Source organism: Camelina sativa, chromosome 1 (genome assembly GCF_030686135.1).
Source record: "Camelina sativa cultivar CO46 ecotype springtype chromosome 1, ASM3068613v1".
Classification (NCBI taxonomy): Eukaryota; Viridiplantae; Streptophyta; class Magnoliopsida; order Brassicales; family Brassicaceae; genus Camelina; species Camelina sativa.
In genome coordinates, this window is record NC_141880.1 from 548,963 (window position 1) to 567,110 (window position 18,148).

General features: G+C 35.7%; 3 protein-coding genes, 1 non-coding gene and 1 pseudogene across 8 annotated transcripts; 3 read left to right on the forward strand and 2 right to left on the reverse strand.

Annotated features, from left to right (window-relative positions):
• Window positions 1-126: 126 nt before the first annotated feature.
• Window positions 127-3,117, forward strand: LOC104749370 (RCC1 domain-containing protein RUG3, mitochondrial). 3 transcript variants are annotated; one of them, XM_010471314.3, is made up of 9 exons: window positions 127-336; window positions 562-833; window positions 1,019-1,212; window positions 1,293-1,340; window positions 1,419-1,491; window positions 1,589-1,760; window positions 2,007-2,438; window positions 2,529-2,720; window positions 2,829-3,117. In XM_010471314.3, the coding sequence occupies exons 2-9, from the start codon at window positions 578-580 to the stop codon at window positions 2,875-2,877; spliced, it is 1,416 nt and encodes a 471-aa protein (XP_010469616.1). In that variant the 5' UTR covers window positions 127-336; window positions 562-577; the 3' UTR covers window positions 2,878-3,117. The 3 variants fall into 3 exon arrangements, 2 of the variants coding, with proteins under 2 accessions (XP_010469616.1, XP_087362912.1); XR_015594416.1 differs by having other exon boundaries at window positions 141-336; window positions 1,589-1,930; XM_087506786.1 differs by lacking the exons at window positions 127-336; window positions 562-833; window positions 1,019-1,212; ... (1 more) ...; window positions 1,419-1,491; window positions 1,589-1,760 and adding an exon at window positions 1,761-1,930.
• Window positions 3,118-3,214: 97 nt separating this feature from the next.
• On the reverse strand, window positions 3,215-6,257 carry LOC104750231 (developmental protein SEPALLATA 2-like). Its single transcript, XM_010472317.3, has 7 exons — window positions 5,458-6,257; window positions 4,677-4,758; window positions 4,495-4,556; window positions 4,311-4,410; window positions 4,104-4,187; window positions 3,838-3,983; window positions 3,215-3,601 (listed from the first exon to the last, which is right to left on the reverse strand). The coding sequence occupies exons 1-7, from the start codon at window positions 5,640-5,642 to the stop codon at window positions 3,508-3,510; spliced, it is 753 nt and encodes a 250-aa protein (XP_010470619.1). The 5' UTR covers window positions 5,643-6,257; the 3' UTR covers window positions 3,215-3,507.
• Window positions 6,258-10,601: 4,344 nt separating this feature from the next.
• Window positions 10,602-10,675, forward strand: TRNAI-AAU (transfer RNA isoleucine (anticodon AAU)). Its single transcript has one exon. It is a non-coding gene; the product is annotated as a tRNA-Ile (tRNA).
• Window positions 10,676-10,784: 109 nt separating this feature from the next.
• On the forward strand, window positions 10,785-14,494 carry LOC104751100 (tRNA (guanine(26)-N(2))-dimethyltransferase 2-like; annotated as a pseudogene). Its single transcript, XR_015556729.1, has 12 exons — window positions 10,785-10,931; window positions 11,074-11,186; window positions 11,625-11,909; window positions 12,006-12,093; window positions 12,184-12,305; window positions 12,383-12,522; window positions 12,614-12,678; window positions 12,808-12,896; window positions 13,023-13,128; window positions 13,372-13,584; window positions 13,666-13,860; window positions 13,959-14,494. The product of XR_015556729.1 is annotated as a tRNA (guanine(26)-N(2))-dimethyltransferase 2-like (transcript).
• A 63-nt stretch (window positions 14,495-14,557) lies between these two features.
• On the reverse strand, window positions 14,558-17,465 carry LOC104751961 (pentatricopeptide repeat-containing protein At3g02330, mitochondrial). Of its 2 annotated transcripts, XM_087449955.1 has the most exons (2): window positions 16,449-17,465; window positions 14,558-16,345 (listed from the first exon to the last, which is right to left on the reverse strand). In XM_087449955.1, the coding sequence occupies exons 1-2, from the start codon at window positions 16,551-16,553 to the stop codon at window positions 14,723-14,725; spliced, it is 1,728 nt and encodes a 575-aa protein (XP_087306081.1). In that variant the 5' UTR covers window positions 16,554-17,465; the 3' UTR covers window positions 14,558-14,722. The 2 variants fall into 2 exon arrangements, with proteins under 2 accessions (XP_087306081.1, XP_087306079.1); XM_087449953.1 differs by having other exon boundaries at window positions 14,558-17,459.
• Between the last annotated feature and the right edge of the window lie 683 nt (window positions 17,466-18,148).

Genomic DNA, 18,148 nt, shown 5'->3' on the forward strand with positions numbered 1-18,148 from the left:
AATATCCCTTTTAAGTGTTACAATCTGATTCAGAGTCTTATGAAGTGGGGAAAACTGAAAAGAGAAGGAAAAAAAGAAGAAAGAAAAGAGTTTTGGGACTTAAGTGTAAATATACCATAACGTGAAGGACTTCTGGTGTTAATATCAGAAATTTCTCTCCCGACTCGGTCCCCGAGCTCCTGGGAGCAAATGAACGAACGAGAACGACCCTCATTGCTCCTCTCTTCTCCTCTGTTTCTTCTTACACATTAATTCAACATTTCAACTACGCCCCAAACACCAACAACAAGTTTCAGAATTTTCGATTCATCCAATTTGTAACATTTGATATTTAAGGTAAGGTTTCAGATTCTCTCTGGATTGAGTTTTGCATTTGCGTGTGGTGTCATCTTAGTTATTCATGATTTAGCTCTAAGAATGGGTTAGGTATTGAAAAACTTGCCTGATTCGTGATCGCATCTGCTCGTTTCTGTAAAAACAGAGTTTTGATCGTTCTTTGATAAATTTGGGGTCTTTACGAAAGATAACAATTTTTTTCTTTTGGTATGATTCTTCTCAAAGGGGGAGTCTCTCAAAGATGGATATTGGAGAAATCATTGGTGAAGTAGCTCCACCTGTGAGTATCCCAACAAAGAGCGCAATTTACGTTTGGGGTTACAATCAAAGCGGACAAACTGGTAGGAATGGTCAAGAGAAGCTTTTGCGTTTCCCTAAACAGCTTCCTCCTGACCTTTTTGGTTGCCCCGCTGGTGCCAATTCTCGTTGGCTCGATATATCTTGTGGTCGTGAACATACAGCTGCCGTTGCATCTGATGGATCTCTCTTTACTTGGGGTCTGTCTCTCTATCTCTATAAAACTTGAATCTGCTTTATTGTGCTTTCTTTCTTCTTACGATGTGTAAATTTCTTTTCTTTCTGCTTGATAGAAAGCAATCTAAGTAGTTACTAGTCAGTTGCTTGCTTGGATCTTGTGGTTACACATCAGGATGTTTCTTACATTTTTATGCCCTCGTTTCAGGTGCTAATGAATACGGTCAGCTTGGGGATGGAACCGAGGTTGGGAGGAAACATCCAAAGAAGGTGAAGCAGCTACAATCAGAATTTGTGAAATTTGTGTCCTGTGGAGCTTTTTGCACGGCAGCTATAGGAGAACCCCGTGAAAATGACGGTACTCTTTCCACTAGTAGACTCTGGGTTTGGGGACAAAACCAGGTATAGCAGGTTCCATTATTGTGACTGGATTTGCTACTTCATGTGTTTTTCAAAATGATCTCTCAAATTTTTCATGATAGGGATCAAATTTACCACGCTTGTTTTCGGGGGCATTCCCTGCTACAACGGTATGTACTAAAAACCTATATCCATGATAGAAATATATTAGTGTCGACAGTGATTTGGTATATGCACATATTTTATAGGCTATCCGCCAAGTATCATGTGGGACAGCTCATGTTGTGGCCTTATCAGAGGAAGGGCTTCTTCAAGCTTGGGGTAAGAATGCTTTGAGATCTTGTTATGCTTTATATAACTTGTTTGTTTGGTAATTTTTTGTGATTTTGAGGTTTCTGTGTTCCATGGAAATTATAAGGCTATAATGAACAAGGCCAACTTGGTAGAGGAGTCACTTGTGAAGGACTACAAGCACCTCGTGTGATAACTGCTTTTGCGAGGTTCCTTGATGAAGCACCCGAGCTTGTGAAGATTATGCAAGTTTCATGTGGGGAATACCATACTGCTGCTGTAGCTGATACAGGCGAGGTGTAAGTTATCTATTTCCCTTTTCTTGAATACTTTGTGGTTATTCACATGGCATGGAAGCTAATTCTCTCTGCAAGGGCCTGGGGAAAGGAAATCCTTCTGATGGAGATATTGATCTCATCACATCCTAACAGATGGGAATGCTTGAGGAAGCAAATGGATTCCTGACTATGCAAGTCTCCTTCCCTTTCGCTTAATTTATTTTGGTTATCTCATTCAATGTCCACTGCTTATCTCTTTCGTTGCAGTTACACTTGGGGATTAGGAAGCATGGGTCAACTTGGGTATGTTTCTCTTCAATCCGGGGATAAGGAGTTAATACCAAGGAGAGTCGCTGGTCTTGATGGTGTGTCCATGAAAGAAGTTGCTTGTGGTGGTGTACACACTTGTGCTTTATCTTTAGAAGGGGCACTTTATGCTTGGGGTGGTGGCCAAGCAGGACAGCTAGGACTTGGTCCTCAATCTGGTTTCTTGTTTAACGTCTCTAATGGAAGCGAAATGCTTCTACGAAATGTCCCCGTTTTAGTCATCCCAACTGATGTCCGGCTTGTTGCTTGTGGACATTCTCACACTCTCGTTTATATGAGAGAGGGACAGATTTGCGGATGGGGTTATAATAGCTATGGCCAAGCAGCAAATGAGAAATCGTCATATGCTTGGTACCCATCGCCTGTAGACTGGTATACAAAGCAAAGAAATAAAACAGTTTGTGATGCAAACATTGTGGTTTTTTTCAGTTAGATTGACGGGAAGTATGGTTTTGCATTCAGGTGTGTAGGACAAGTGAGGAAGCTAGCAGCAGGAGGTGGTCACTCAGCTGTTTTAACCGATGCATTCTCGTTGAAGGAGTTGTGTGAATTTCAATTAGCAGATAGTGTGAACCTCTCAAATGCTTCAAAGATTCAAGATGTTGCATTCAGAATGGGTTCCGAAGCTTTAGCCCGCCTCTGCGAAAGACTCAGGTTGAAAGTTTTGGAAAATCTTCTCTGTTACCTCGTAAACTTTAAAAATTTGAGGAAATCCAAGTTAAGCTAAGCAAAGCTAAACAATTGTGGCTTGATGTGTTTCAGGGAGCAGTTACTTGACGGAGACTTTACTAATGGGGAAGAAGTATATTAAAAAGCACAAACCCCAAACTCTCGAACAATTTGGTACTGGTGGAAGTTATTACAATTCATTCTGTATCTTTGATATATTGAAATATATGTAGTAAACCAGAAAGTCCATTCTTCAGCAGAACTCTGTACCATTGTACCTTTCAGGACAACTCATCCTGTCCTGTCTCTGTAAGAAGATCCACATGTTGTAATTATATGTTCTCTACACTTTCGAATTAGTCATAAAACCAGTTTGGTGGCATTTTCGAGTGCTGAATCTCAATGTTAACTTGAGAGTTTATTACCCTCTGTCGTAAGCTATGTCGATTGCATTTAACCGTGTCAAGACAAAGACAGGATAAGTAAACAGATGAGACATGGTCATTCTTAGCAGTTCACACATTACAATCCATACATATATAAGCAAAGGTTACAAAAGGCACAAACATCTCCTGACGTCTGAAACAGAAGAGAAATATGGAAGGGTATCACAGCTATAGCCACTTATGTCTACAAATCAAAGTCTTGTTGTGCATACATAAACACAAAATTCATAACTATTCATTCTTATTCATATGCATAAGATCTAAGACCTCACGCCAAGACCCCACCAGTACTTGCTTCAGATCTTTACTGGGAGAAGAAGTATCACTCATAGCATCCAGCCAGGGATGTAGCCGTTTCCTGGTTGGGACTGACCTTGCGTCGTTACAGCCATTTGCTCTGAACACACTGGATGGCCATACCTGTTTTCATCACCACAACAACATAGTTTAGGAATTTACAATAGAAACCCACTTTTCAAGTCTGAAAGTTTGATATTCCCTCCTTCGGACATCAAAGTGCTGAAACGTTAGACTCAACAACATGAGTTTTAACTAAATATATTTGAAACAAAGACAATGTTGGGCTTAACCAGACTGTTGTTAACTGTTTATCATTTAAGTTGATGTCTAAAGACAAGAGAATTTGTTTGGTTTACCCGATTTGCAAAGTGGGATCACATTCAAGAGATTGGTATAGTCCCTGAGAATGAGCCTGATGGTGCCCATAGGCAACATTGTGTTGATCACCGGCTTCCCATGCTCCTCCTATATTGTGATGTCTCACGCCGATCATATCTTCCAGCTAAACAAAACACAAACTTTCTTGAGACCATGTCACAGAAGTAATCCAAAAGAGGCATATGTAGCAGTACTTGAAGATATATAACCGTGAATTGAGTAGAGAGAGAGATGCACCATATACCTTCATTGACAAAGCTCTGTTGGCTTCAAGCAAGATATGCTCTTTACCTAGAAGATCAGATAGCTGGTCAAGCATATACTGCGTCTGAGAAAGAAAAAGAAAAAAGAAGCATTTTCAGATATATATACTCACACATCAAAAACATAGAGAGACCAGTGTTGTGTGTGAATCTTTCAGTATATATACAATATGGAAATATTTAATCACCTTGATACAGCGAACTTGCTTCAGAGAGCCGTCTAGTTGACGCTCAAGCTGCTCTAGCTCCTTTGAATTCAGAGGTCCAAGGTCCTCTCCAAGAAGATTTCTGCAGCAACACGTATACACTTACATCAATATATACATGCTGTTTAGAATTTAAATGAGCATACAATCTAATTTATGTATGTACCTCTGCTGACGCTGCAGACTTTCATATCTACCTTTCAGCTTCAAATACTCTCTGTAGCTGTTCTGAAAGATGCCATAAATGTTGGAAAGCTTAAATATTTTGGAATCTTTGAGAAAATTTTTGATTTGCTTTTGTTATATATCAAACAAAATTAGTCAATCAGGAAGGATAAAAGATTGAACCTCAAGTTCTTTGGCAGGTTTGTTGTTGACTTCAATTGAGCCATAACTGCACTTCTGGTACCTTTCCAGTGTCTTAAGCATGCTGATGAAAGATCAAACCACAAATTAGGAGAAATAGAAGAAACAATTAATTTGATGTCAGGAATTATAAGAATAAAAAACTATTAAATATATACAAAAATTGTAACAAATTAAGAAGATCTTTTGATGAGATACAGATTACAATTCATGTGTGGTGCTTAAATGGCTGCATGAGGTTCAGACTGGTTAATGCATGTAACCACAAATTATTCTACGTTGGATCTTTTTATTTTTCTATAGAAGACTGTGAATCTTTAATTTGCTTTTATAAGTCCTAATCACATATATATCTGTGTAGAGCTAGCCAATGAGTATTAACTTATTCATCATTAATTATATATGACACTTACCTATAGCTCCTAGCTATAAATTTCGAATCTACATATATACAGATTGCAGAATCTACATATATACAGATTGCAATTTGACATAAGAAGAGATCTGATCTCGAAATCCAATTAATATAAACTGAACTATACATATCCTTCTATAATCAAAACCTAAGAGATCAGATTTAGAAACTAATTTTAAAAAATGTTAAAAAGCAATCAAGAACCAAACAAAACCTTGATATATAATTTAACAACAAAATCAAGAAAGATAAATTAAACCCACATCACAATTCACAAGATCACTAAAAAAAGTAAAGATCTATGCACAGATCTAACAAATGCTTATGTATAGAAAGAAAGAGAAGTACTTGGAGGTGCTGCAGAACTCGTAGAGCTTGCCACGGTTGGAGAAAACGATGAGAGAGACCTCAGCATCGCAGAGTACAGAAAGCTCATAAGCTTTTTTCAACAGACCGTTCCTACGCTTAGCAAACGTCACTTGTCTGTTGATTTTGTTCTCTATCCTCTTCAGCTCTACTCTTCCTCTTCCCATCTTTTAACTTAATTTCCCCACCCCAAAAAAAAACAAAATTCTAATTTTCTTCTTTTTTTATAGATGATATATATATATATATGTGTAACCTAATAAGGGTATGCAATGTTTTATCTATATACAGACACACACAAACATGACTTTTTCTGGGGGGAAAAGATCGTATCTTTTGGATAAGTAAGTAAACCCTAGTTTTTTTTTTTTTCAAGAACAAGAAAAGAAGATCAGGAATATGTATAGAGGATCGGAAAATAAAAAAAGAGGAAACTTTAGCTTTCTCTGGTTTGGTTTTTGATTTGATATATTAGGGCTCTTGTTTATTTTCTTTAGATCTTTTCTTTTTTTTATAAGGGTTGTTGTGTGTGTGATGAGGTTGTGAATCTGAAGAAAAGTTTTTGTGAATCTATAAAAAAGCTATAAAGATAAGAAAAAATTGTGAGGGTGAGAGATCATTAGGGTTTGGTGTGTTCCATTCACACTATCTCTCTCTCTCTCTTTTTCTCTACTTCTTTACTCTTTCTCTCACCTCCGTATATTACAAAACAAAGTAAAAAAAAAAACACATTCTCAAACCCTCTCTCCCATTGCGCGTGTCACACAGACGTCATTGTGTTTGCAAAAGAGTTGCGTATAGCCGTATATATACTAAATAAGAAAGTAGTATGAAGTTTTGGGGGAAAAAAGTTTTTCTGATTACATATTTCATGTCTACGTATATCTAGATAAGTAGATACAATGTTTCGACTCTTTTAGGTATACACATACATTCCCCAACTTCATCAAACAAAAATTGAAACATCGATCTCATATTATAATTTTCTACTAATTAACTTTGTTTTATTTTCACTAAAATGTGGTTGAATCAAAATAGAATGATACCGTCTACAACCTTCACAACTAATAATATCCTGTAGTGAATATTTTCTCTGTTTTATTCCATACTAATAAATAAAGTAATAAACTTAAAAGTATAATAGTAGTGTATATATAAAGCTTTTTATAAAGTCAGAAAACTCATTCATTACGAGCGTTAGTATAGTTCCATCCAATAAGGCTCGAATTTTTTATAAAATTGTCAACAAAAAACTGCTTCTTCATTTTTTTGTTTTCTATCAATCGTGTGATATGTACTTATATGTCTATAAGTTTGCAATCTGAATGGCTACTTTTTTGAATGTAGTACAATGTCTCCAAGCTAGTGATGTGGGGTAATATCTCAAGCAAAGCGCGTGAGTGAGAGAGAGATTGGGGAACACAGTTGGGTTGGGTGAGAGTATCTAAAAAAGAAACGAAAGCAGCTATCATCATTTTCTACTTCACAGGCCGCAGAAAAGCTTCTCCTACCTTAAAATGGATAATATGTACGTGTCGCCTTTCTATTTGCTTGCCTTTCTGTCTTTTGTACAACGTACGTTGAAGTTTTGTTCTTATTTTTTATGTTTGAGAAAATTTAACCCTCTTATTAATTAATTTAGCTGGATATGTCCGTGAATCCGTGTGATTTTGTCTACTACATGTATATTGAAGAGAACAACATGCATATATATGGGAGATACACACCACATGGACATGCATACATAGTTTTACTTAAGTTGGGGTTCGTTTGTTGATTATTCTTTATGTTACTTAGAATATATATTTAATTTTGTTCTCCAATATATTATTATATGGGCCATTGCTTGCAAGAGTTTTAAGTGTTGTAGGTGAAACCAAGAAAGGTAATATATACGTTTTTTTTTTTGGGGTCAAATTAAGGTAATATCTGATTCATAAGTTAAAATTAGAATTTATTCTCGTTTAATTTTTAATTACTGTTGAACAAAAAACAAAATTTAATTACGTACTAAAATTTCATAGTTCGATGAAATTGTTTTGGACTATAATAAAATTTAATGAACCATGAAACTATGAGAGTGTGGTTTTTTTCTAATAGCGCATGACGATTTATTATTACACATGTATATATGCAATTGTAAACACTTGATAAATTAAGTAATCATGCATTTGTCTACTAGTATTATATATATTGGTACTGGTAGTAGCTAGATTTAAGAAATCTTAATTTTTTTCCTTTGGACAACGAATCTACCAGCAAAGATCTTTTATCTTCAGCTCAGGTGACGTAGGAAAACGTCCGTACACCTCTTGTTTTTTACAGACAGCAAAAAGACGTTACAAAGTAACTAAGTAAGTAACTGGGAAAATCTAGGGTGAAATAACGCAACAAGTTGACGGACACGTGTCGAAGTATGATTGATAAGTAAGTAAGCTTAGACTTTTGTGGCCCGAAGAGAGAGAAAGAGAGTCACCTTTTCTAACAGTGTCTTGTCCCTCTGTATACAAAGTATTTTTTTTACACCCTTCTGATTTGTTTGGTATATATTATTTTACCCGTAGTAATTATTACTACTATTCTATTCTTGTTAATTACAAATTTTGGATTAATAGTTCTTCCTTATCTAAATCTTGGGCGAGAAGATCGACACCAAAGTCTGTAGTCTCATCTAGGGATGGATTTAAACACTTCTCCAAGTATAGATTATTTATGATTTGTTTGATGAGCCCAGAAAGCGCTACACACGAATGCAAAGAGCAAATTAATGACTATTTGGGAAAATTTCAATAGAAGAAAACATGACATCTATCACGTTCACATGGTTTTGATATCTCCAATGTAGAAGAAACATGTTGCCACTGTACATAGTATGCCTTATAAGCAGAGAAACCTTATACCTAACATATTTATTTCGTAAACTTATTTGAACATTATCTATTGAAATTCATTCAAGCAAGTAATTATATAGCACTCTGTCTAGTTTTTTTGTTTTGTTTTATGCGACCACCACTTAAAAAGGAATGAAATCAACATCTGTGTTGATGAGTTTTATGACAATGGAAAGAGATGGAATTTGACATAGTTAGTTAATTTTTTATTTTACTTGTATACGTAACAACATCTAACAAGCTTAATTTAAATTCAAAAAGCAGAAATTAACATTTGTAAAGGGCTCATTAAGCTCAATTGGTAAGGGCGTCGTGCTAATAACAATCAGGTTATTGATTCATCTAACTAACTTCCAAATTTAAGAATCGAATTAATCATTTACTTAAACTAACTTATAAAATATACTCTTAATAAATGCTTTTGTATTAATACCTTTAATATTGATTAGAATGACTAAGGAATATGCTTAATATTCACCTTTAATTTTTTGATTCTCTTTATTGTTTTCATAAAATTGTTTAAAATATTTATAAACTTAAATAGGAATTTCGTTTCAACTAATTCTAAATTTGATCCATATCATAAAATAATGGAATATTCCAATTATATTATATATATATATATATGTTGTATATTACAAACAATAGTATATATTCATATCTTTCATTAACTTAATACTAATATAGTTTAGAATTGTTATATGATTCATTGCTTGTAAAATAAAATTATGTCATAAATTACTAAACTTTAAGGGAAGATTATGCTTTAGAAAAAATAATTATTTAGTTGATATGGTATTTATATATATTAAACAAAATATATATTTTTTTAAATTACAAAATCTCAAAATTATTCTTTGCGATATTAGAGATATCTATAATAGTATTTTTGCAGTAGTTTTTGCTCAAAAATATTTTTTGGAAAGTTGTACTTTTAATGCATTGACTTTAATATTAATTACAAAAATTTTCAAAGTTAATTATAGATAAGATTTTAATACGTTATGTCACTCGTATATTTTTGTTTTCTTTTATCAGCATCCCGATGTCCGACGATTCTCTCTCACAGGTATGGTTCCCCACTACTTGGATCAGAGTTGCTCCTGTGTCGGTTAGGATTCGTATATGTGCTAGCTACAAGGTAGTTGGAGAATAAGTCCATTTGTTTGAGAGATTATTAAATTAAATAAAACATTAAGTGGAAATAACTAACTATGCTAATGAATATTTACAAAATTTAAAGTGGTTTTTCAATTTTAGTTTATTGTTTTTAGGTTCTAAATTTTAGTTTATTCTTGTTAAAAACTGAAAAAAAAAAAGAATTCAAATTTTGTTTAAAAACTAAAACTACTCAATTTTGCTCTATCTTTGAAAATTGACAAAAAAATTTGTTTATCAAAATCTGGATTTTCTATTTTTTTTTCTTTTAAGGAAAACTAGTTTGTTCATTTAAAATTTAAAATTGAAAATAGCTTTACAATCTAGAGCCTTTTAAATTTTAAATTGTTTTTTTTCTTTCATACGGTTTGATTTATGACCCATCTAATGATGAGATTTTATCTGCTGAGTATGGTCACTTTTTACTTGCTTTTGAGGCGGTGATAATTGGTGGTATCCCATGTTGGGAATGACGGGACTCGAGTGGATATTCAGTGGACAGACGTTTTTATATCCGTCGTAAACGCATTTTGGTCATAGAATTCATCGAGATGGAGGTATGTATCTTTAAAATAAGTATTTCCTTCATCATTTTCTTTTAGAGGTTATGGAATCTGAATATTAATTTTTTAATATGTGTATTTTTTCATATATATCAAACAAAATATATAATCTTTTTTGTCAAGAAACTACAAAATCTCGTAACTATTCTTTGCGATATTAGAGATATGTTAGGTAAGAATGCAATCATTTTATAACTTGTTAAAGAATATATTATTTTTAAAGAACTCTTATTTATATGAGCTTAATCTGAATAATTCTCTGACAAAGTATCTAAATTTAATAATTCCATATTTTTCGTTTTCATGTTTGACCATAATATTTTTTTGAACAAAAAAAAAGTTTGACCATAATATATACGCTTAATAAAGCTCTTAAATCTGGACAAGTTTATGGTACATGTAACAACGATTAAGCAGAAATAACGGAAAACATACGCAAAACATGCTCAAATCAATAAGCCATAAGAAAATCATAAGATATAAATAACAAGAAAATCGGAAATTATAAGCAAATGGCCCATTAGCTCAGTTGGTTAGAGCGTCGTGCTAATCACGCAAAGGTCGCAGGTTCGAAACCTGCATGGGCCATTATTTTGTAATTTTTATATACCGGTCCTTCCCTTTTTCTTTTGGTCTAAAACAAAATACCTGACTTTTGATTTATGTATATACATTCATACCCGCTATCTTCTATTTTGATCAGTTATGTCCAAATTTAATCAGATAGTAATTAGAAATCAGATATAAGGAAAACAAAAGAAAATAAGGCAAATACAGTTGTAAGTTTCAACTTTGAAGTTTAGGCTCCTCCTTGTTGGTACAGTATTTTGGCTCCTCCTTGTTGGTACAGTATTTTGGCTCCTCCAACTCCAATCAAAATCTCATCTTTGTCTCTGAAGACGAAGCGCATAGAATTTTTTATTTATTTATTTCAATACGTATTTGTGATTTGTCGTTGAGTTTACATAATCCGATATTGTGAATAGAGAGACTTAAAGAAGATTGAGCAATGGAAACGGATCTGAATGATTATACTGTTATCAAGGAAGGAGAAGCTGAGATTCTTATGCACAAGAAGAATCAAGTCTTCTTCAATAAAGCTCAGTTTTTTTTTTTTTTTAATCTCTCTTCTTTTATGAACTTTTGTTGTTTCTTAAGTTAAGCTGAGATATATTATCTGAATTGGTGCTTCTGTTCCATTGTATTGGCTGCTTTGATCTGTTTTTAAATGTTTTAGCTTTGGTTAGACACACTGAACACTGATTCAAATTCAATTAGCTGATGATGCCTTGCTCTGGAACTAGAATTGGTTTACCTTTTTCTTAATCTAGCAATCTCCCAGAACTGTCAGTTACTGTTCTAAAGTTTGGATTTTTATGTCCGTGAGAGGAAACCCAAAGTACCACAAATTTTGGTGGAATTTGATTGTTAGTCAGTTTTATTGTAAGTGTAGTTAATTCATGGTTTTGCAATGATGTATGCCTGTTTAAGAGTGAACCTGAACTCTTTGCTTTATTTGTCTATATTGAATGATTAGGTGAACAATAGAGATATGTCTATTGCTGTCCTAAGGGAATTTATATCGAAACGCAAGCAAGAGCATGAGGGTAAGCCATCTAAAAGAACTAGACCAGCTTCCAAAGTGAACGGCAAGGATTCTTCTGATGCTTCCAAGGAAGATACTCCTAGTGAGAACGGTGTGAATAATGGTGAACACAAAGTAGCATCTGATGATGGACCACCAAGCTCTGCATCAAAAGATCCTGCCAAGATAACAGAAGGATTTGCACCTAGAGAACCCAAGCCACCAAAAGTGCTTGAGGTCCTCCTATATTCTTTTACTCACCATCTTGCTTCATAGCTTGGTGCCTTGTTGTGATCTTTGCACTTAAATAACATTGCATACTTCAATCTTCAGGCTTTGTCAGCTTCTGGGTTACGGGCTCTAAGATATGCACGTGAGATAGAAGGAATTGGTCAGGTTGTGGCGTTGGACAATGACCTAGGTAAATTTTTACTTCATCCTTTATAGATATATTTTTCCTGTTAGTTCTCCTATATCAATACCTAATGTTGTTCCTTTTTCCTTTTAATAGCATCAGTCGAAGCTTGCCAGAGAAACATAAAGTTCAATGGCTCGGTGGCTATTTCAAAGGTGGAATCACATCATACAGATGCTCGTGTCCACATGATTACCCACCCTAAAGAATTTGATGTGGTAAGCATTATTATTGTGTTCATTTGCATATTGCTAGGAGTTGCTTCTGTTAAAGTTTTGGTTAATAATGTTGTCAGGTTGATCTTGATCCATATGGATCACCTTCTATTTTCCTTGACTCTGCTATACAATCGGTCACGGATGGTGGATTGCTAATGTGTACAGCAACTGACATGGCAGTTTTATGTGGTGGTAACGGTGAAGTTTGCTATTCCAAGTTAGTATTTTATCCGTTCACACCTTTCTTTTAAACAAGCAACGATGATGCCTTTTTCGCTGAACTGATCCTTAAATCCTTAATATATCAGATATGGTTCTTACCCATTGAGAGGAAAGTATTGTCATGATGCGGATCCTTCTTGCCAGCATCGAGGTCTGTTTATCTTAGCCAAATCCAGTTTTTACCAAATAATCATTTTTCTGTCATTTTACTGCCAATTCTCTCAGGTTTAGATTGTTTTCTTATGTTTCTTTTTTACCTTTTGGTTATGATTGAATGTAGAGCCATGCAAACCGCTACAAGCGGTATATTGTTCCGGTGCTATCTGTGCAAATGGATTTCTATGTTCGTGTTTTTGTCCGCGTTTACACGTGAGTTTTCCTTGTCTTATCAAAACACATTACATCTCAGTTACACAGATTTTACAAAATACTTTTGTTTTGTTTTTGATTCACTGAAACCTCAAAGCTTAATGAATACTTAATGAAAATCATCAGCTCGGCCAGTGCAATGAAGAAGACTCCATTGAAGCTTTCTTATGTCTATCAATGCATTGGCTGTGATTCATATCATCTTCAACCAGTCGGAAGATCTCTCCCTAAGGTATATATATGCTACAAAATTTCACACATTCTCTATTTTTTTGCAATACATCTCCCAAAGATGATAGAAACTTGGAATATAGCCAATGATTCTTGTTATGGTTCTATGTGTGACAATAGTGTATGTCATAGTTCCCACTTTTTTTGTGATACTCTTAAACTATCTGAGGTCACTAGTTCCAAAGTCGTTGAATTTATATCCTGAGACCGTATTTTACTGAATCATATTTTTTTGCTTTGGTAGAACAACAGTGTGAGGTATCTACCAGCAATTGGTCCGGTTGTGCAGCAGGAATGCAGCCACTGTGGGAAGAAGTATAACATGGGTGGACCAATATGGTCTGCTCCAATGCATGATCCAGAATGGGTGACTCCGATTTTAAGCAGTGTGAATTCCATGAAAGACAGATATCCTGCTTATGACAGGATCTCTGCTGTAATTACTACAGTCTCCGAGGTAAGTTGCTAGATGTTCAGTTTTGTGTGTTCAGTTTTCTGAAGAACCGGTTAAAATTTTGATTTTTTTGTTATGTTTCAGGAATTGCTAGATGTTCCTCTGTTTTTGAGTCTGCATAATCTTTGTGCGACTCTAAAATGCATTTCACCATCAGCTGCTATGTTTCGATCAGCGGTTATTAATGCTAATTACCGAATCTCGGGGACTCATGTGAATCCGCTCGGCATGAAAACTGATGCTCCTATGGAGATTATCTGGGACATTATGCGCTGCTGGGTAAAACTAAGTTGATGATTTTCATATTGTGACCTTGTATCATTTTACCTAATAATGTTTTTGATGGTTTTTCTTGGTTGGTGCCTGTTTTGTTGTAGGTAAAGAATCATCCTATAAAGGCACAATCGCCTGAACAGCCCGGAAGTATAATTTTGTCCAAAGAACCATCACATCAGGTTGATTTTTCGCGTCACATTGGTTCGTTGAGCAAGGCGCAGGCGAAGAAAATAGCTCGTTTTCTTCCGAATCCAGAGAAGCATTGGGGTCCAAAGCTTAGGGCTGGTCGCCAAATCACGAACAAACATGTTTCGCTGATTGGTCATGAAGCCGTAAATGGTCATCTCAATCAACACCATGAAGAACTTAAAGAAGTAGATGAAGAAGCAGAGCAAGAAGATAACCTCAAAGACAAGGTTGATCTGAAACGCCAGAAGACAACAGCAGAGGATATTTCTTCAGCATCATAAGACAAATCACTATATGTTTACACAAGAGATCACGTTTTGTCTACAGATGATTTGCCTCTTCATGATGAACTATGTTATGTCTGGTGTTTTCTGTTTAACCATTTTTGATAACACTGACCGTTGTGACCCATTTTTGATAATACTGAGCGTTTTCTGTTGTGATCTTATTAGTTCTTTTCTCAGATATAGTTTACCCTTGTAGTGATTTTAATTTATTTTTGGATTAAAAATAAAAAATAAAAGTAATTTATTGAAACCTCTTATAAATGTCAATATCATAGTTATTTGGAACATAATTACACAACTCTTTACATTGAACACATGTTACACATCAATGGTAGAAAAAATTACTCAAGTAAATACACCCACATCATTTACCTGAGTAAACACATTTACTAGTAGCACCATTGGTTCTGTTCTTCTCTTTCAACCTCAGGTTCCAAAGAAGAATCACCAAACGGTTTCATTTCACTATAAACCAAACCAAGCTCGTCATAGATCTCTTCCCATCTAGGATGAGCCTTATCTCCAACGAGAAACACATGAAGCTCATCTTTGAGCTCAACCCAACTGCAACCAGGCTCCTTCTTAAGCTTAAAGCCTCTCATACTTCTTCTCAAATCTGAAACCTTTTCCCACATTCCTGCATCTGCGTATACATTTGATAAAAGAGTATAAGCTGAAGAGTCTTGTGGATCCAATCTCAACAGAGCAGCAGTTGCTTCTTCTGCAATCTCTACATTGTTTCTATGTATCGTGCAGACTCCTAACAAGGTTCTCCATATAACATCGTCTGCTTCGAATGGCATCTCTCGAATAAGCTCTAATGCCCTCCTGACTTTTCCGGATTTTCCTAAGATATCTACCATGTTCGAGTAATGAGGTAGCTGAGGATCCAAGCCATACTCTCTCTTCATCATGTAGAAGTACTCGAGTCCTTTGTCAATTAGACCCATATGAGCACAAGCTCGGAGTATCGATATGAAAGTTACGTGATTCGGTTTTATGTTTTCTACTATCATTCTCTCAAACAGTTGTATTGCTTCCTCTCCTTTCCCATGATGTGCATACCCGCAAATCATGGCGTTCCAGGTCACGAAATCTCTTCTCCGTGCCTTCTCAAACATCAATCTTGAATCATGAAGATCTCCACATTTCGAGTACATGTCAACGAGGGTGCTGCAGATATACACATCAGATTGCAATTCTTTCTTGATGACCTGAGCATGAATCTGTTTACCTAATCCAGAGGAAGCAAGATTCGCACAGGTATCAAGAACCGTTGCATAAGTAAATTTGTCAGGAGTTAAACCCATCTCCATCATCCGGGTAAAAAGCATCTGAGCATCCTCACTTTGTTCCTTCCATACATATCCGGAAATGATTGAATTCCATGAAACACACATTTCCTGCAGTCTCTTATTGTGTATATTTTCAAGCTCTTCCGAGACATCGCCTCCTAAAAACAATCGACTATGTATCTTCTCTGCCTCTTCTATCATTCCACACTTTGAATACATATCGATCAGAGAGCATCCAACAGAGGAATTAGAAGTCATTCCTGATTTGACAATGCTGGAATGAATCTCCATACCGTAACCCAAAGAACCACCAGCACAAGCTTTCAATACGCTTCCATAGGTAAACTCATCAGGTTCAATCCTAGAACGGAGCATTGAGACAAAAAGAGAAAGTGTTTCACATCCTTTTCCGTTCTGTTCATGTGCTGCTATAATCGCATTCCAAGACACAGCATCTCTTCTTCTCATCTCATCAAATACACGAAAGGCTTCAGACAGAGCTTGACATTTCCCATACATGTCAATAGCAGCATTTGCAACACAAACATCCACCGATAAGTTGCTTTTAATCGCCAAACCGTAAAGCTGAAGCCCCTCTGAAAGACCTTTTACTAAGGCACAAGCCCTGAACACTCCTGATAAACTAATTTCGTCGAAACCAAGACCTGATGACATGAGACGGTGAAACAACCATAGAGCTTTGAAACCATGTTCTTCCTGCGAATAACCAGTAATCATTGCGTTATAAGATTGTCTATTAAGATTTTCAGAATTGTCAAACAAAATTTGAGCATCTTGCATATTATCACACTTTGCGTACATATCCAATGTTGCCGTTCTCACTATACCATCTGCTGCAAAATTTGACTTTAAGGCATGAGCATGTAACTGACCGCCTAATCTCAATTCGCATAACGCAGCACATGACCTCAAGACGCTAGCGTAAATTGACTGGCTCACTCCAGCATTTACCTTTTGCATCTCCTTAAAAAACTTCAAAGCAAGGGACAACAAGTTATTCTGAACACAACCCGCGATTATAGCACTCCAGGAAACAGAATTCTTATCCGGAATACCTTGAAACACTCTAAGAGACTCGTCAAATCTCTTACCTTTTGCATACATATCCAACAATGCACTTGCAGCAACCACATCAGTATCACAACCCACTTGAACAATAATCCCATGAATCTGCATTCCTAAACTGGTTTCTTCTAAAAAGGAACACACTTTAAGGATGATTGCAAAAGTTCTACCATCAAACTCAATACCTGCTCTCCCCATGTCAATAAAAATCTCAATAGATTTCAAACTCTCACCGTTCTGTAGATACCCAGAAAGCATTGAGTTCCACGACACAACATCTCTCACAGGCATCATATCGAAGAACGAATTCGCTTTAGCCATGTCATTACTCTTGGCGTAACCATTGATCATTTTGTTCCAAGAAACAACATCTCTCAGCGGCATTCTGTCGAACACCATAGAAGCAGACACGAAATCTCGAGAATTTGTGTAAACTTGAAGCAAACAATTCAGCACGAACGTAGTCGGACGAAACCCAGATAAGATCATATGAGCATGAGCTTGCTTTCCCAGCTCTAACGCTCCTTGCTTGGCACATTCCTTGAAAACAAACGAAAAGTTGGTCGTGCTAGCTGAGTTCAATTGAGTCACAAAATCCGTGAAATAAGAAAAGACTGGAACTCTTCGGTATGAAATTTTCTCTGTAAGACATCGATTGAATGAAACCACTGCTGTGGTCATATGCAAGAATCTGAGATACTCCGCCATGAGTCATAAACCTCAGCCGTGGTATCTATGGCGGGATTGAAACGATTACAACTGGTTCGATTTACTCGGTTTAAAAAATAATGTAAACCGACTGAAACCGATTATCAATTAGCCTGCAACCCAACCGGTTTAATATAATTAGATTATTATTAAGCCTAATCTCATCATATGTGTTAAAATTCACAATTTTTGTTTTTGTTTTTTTCGGTTATTAAATAAATAACTAAATATTTATAAATATATAATAATAAAAAAATCGACTCAAGTGTGATATATATTTTTGGCTTCTTCTTCTTCGTTCCTTTTAACAATTTCTTTTGCTTCATTAACAAAGAAAAAAAAATCAAGAAACAGAGGAAGAAAAAAGAAGTAGAGCAATGTCAGTGCACGATCCTGGTTAAAACCTGGTCAGCACTTTCATTATCACCATTAGAAGTCTCCATCGATGTCGACTTAATGAACTTCTCAGAACCAGTCGTTGCGTTACGAGAAAATTTAACTTCTCTCAGCACAATATACAGTGAAGAAACGAGGACTGTTTCTGTGTTCACAAGAAACGAGGGAGAACTCCGGATTCTTAGAGTCAGGTGCCGCGGAATCCAGACTTGTCAACAGAGGTGCTCAAGATTTTACGAGATTGGTAGCCGACTTCTATGTCACCTCGCGGGCTCTGCCGCTGGGGTTGCGTTTTTCAGCGCCCGGTTTCCTCCAGAGCGTCTCAAGGCC

Excerpts from the sequence above, each read along its gene's own strand:
- LOC104749370 (XM_010471314.3), top strand. The coding sequence starts at position 578 with ATGGATATTGGAGAAATCATTGGTGAAGTAGCTCCACCTGTGAGTATC. Across the intron at positions 834-1,018 it reads TGGATCTCTCTTTACTTGGG|GTGCTAATGAATACGGTCAG; the intron begins GTCTGTCTCTCT and ends CCCTCGTTTCAG. Across the intron at positions 1,492-1,588 it reads AGGGCTTCTTCAAGCTTGGG|GCTATAATGAACAAGGCCAA; the intron begins GTAAGAATGCTT and ends GGAAATTATAAG.
- LOC104750231 (XM_010472317.3), bottom strand. The coding sequence starts at position 5,642 with ATGGGAAGAGGAAGAGTAGAGCTGAAGAGGATAGAGAACAAAATCAAC. Across the intron at positions 4,411-4,494 it reads AGTCTGCAGCGTCAGCAGAG|AAATCTTCTTGGAGAGGACC; the intron begins GTACATACATAA and ends GTGTTGCTGCAG. Across the intron at positions 3,984-4,103 it reads ACAGAGCTTTGTCAATGAAG|CTGGAAGATATGATCGGCGT; the intron begins GTATATGGTGCA and ends TGTTTTGTTTAG.
- LOC104751961 (XM_087449953.1), bottom strand. The coding sequence starts at position 17,422 with ATGGCGGAGTATCTCAGATTCTTGCATATGACCACAGCAGTGGTTTCA.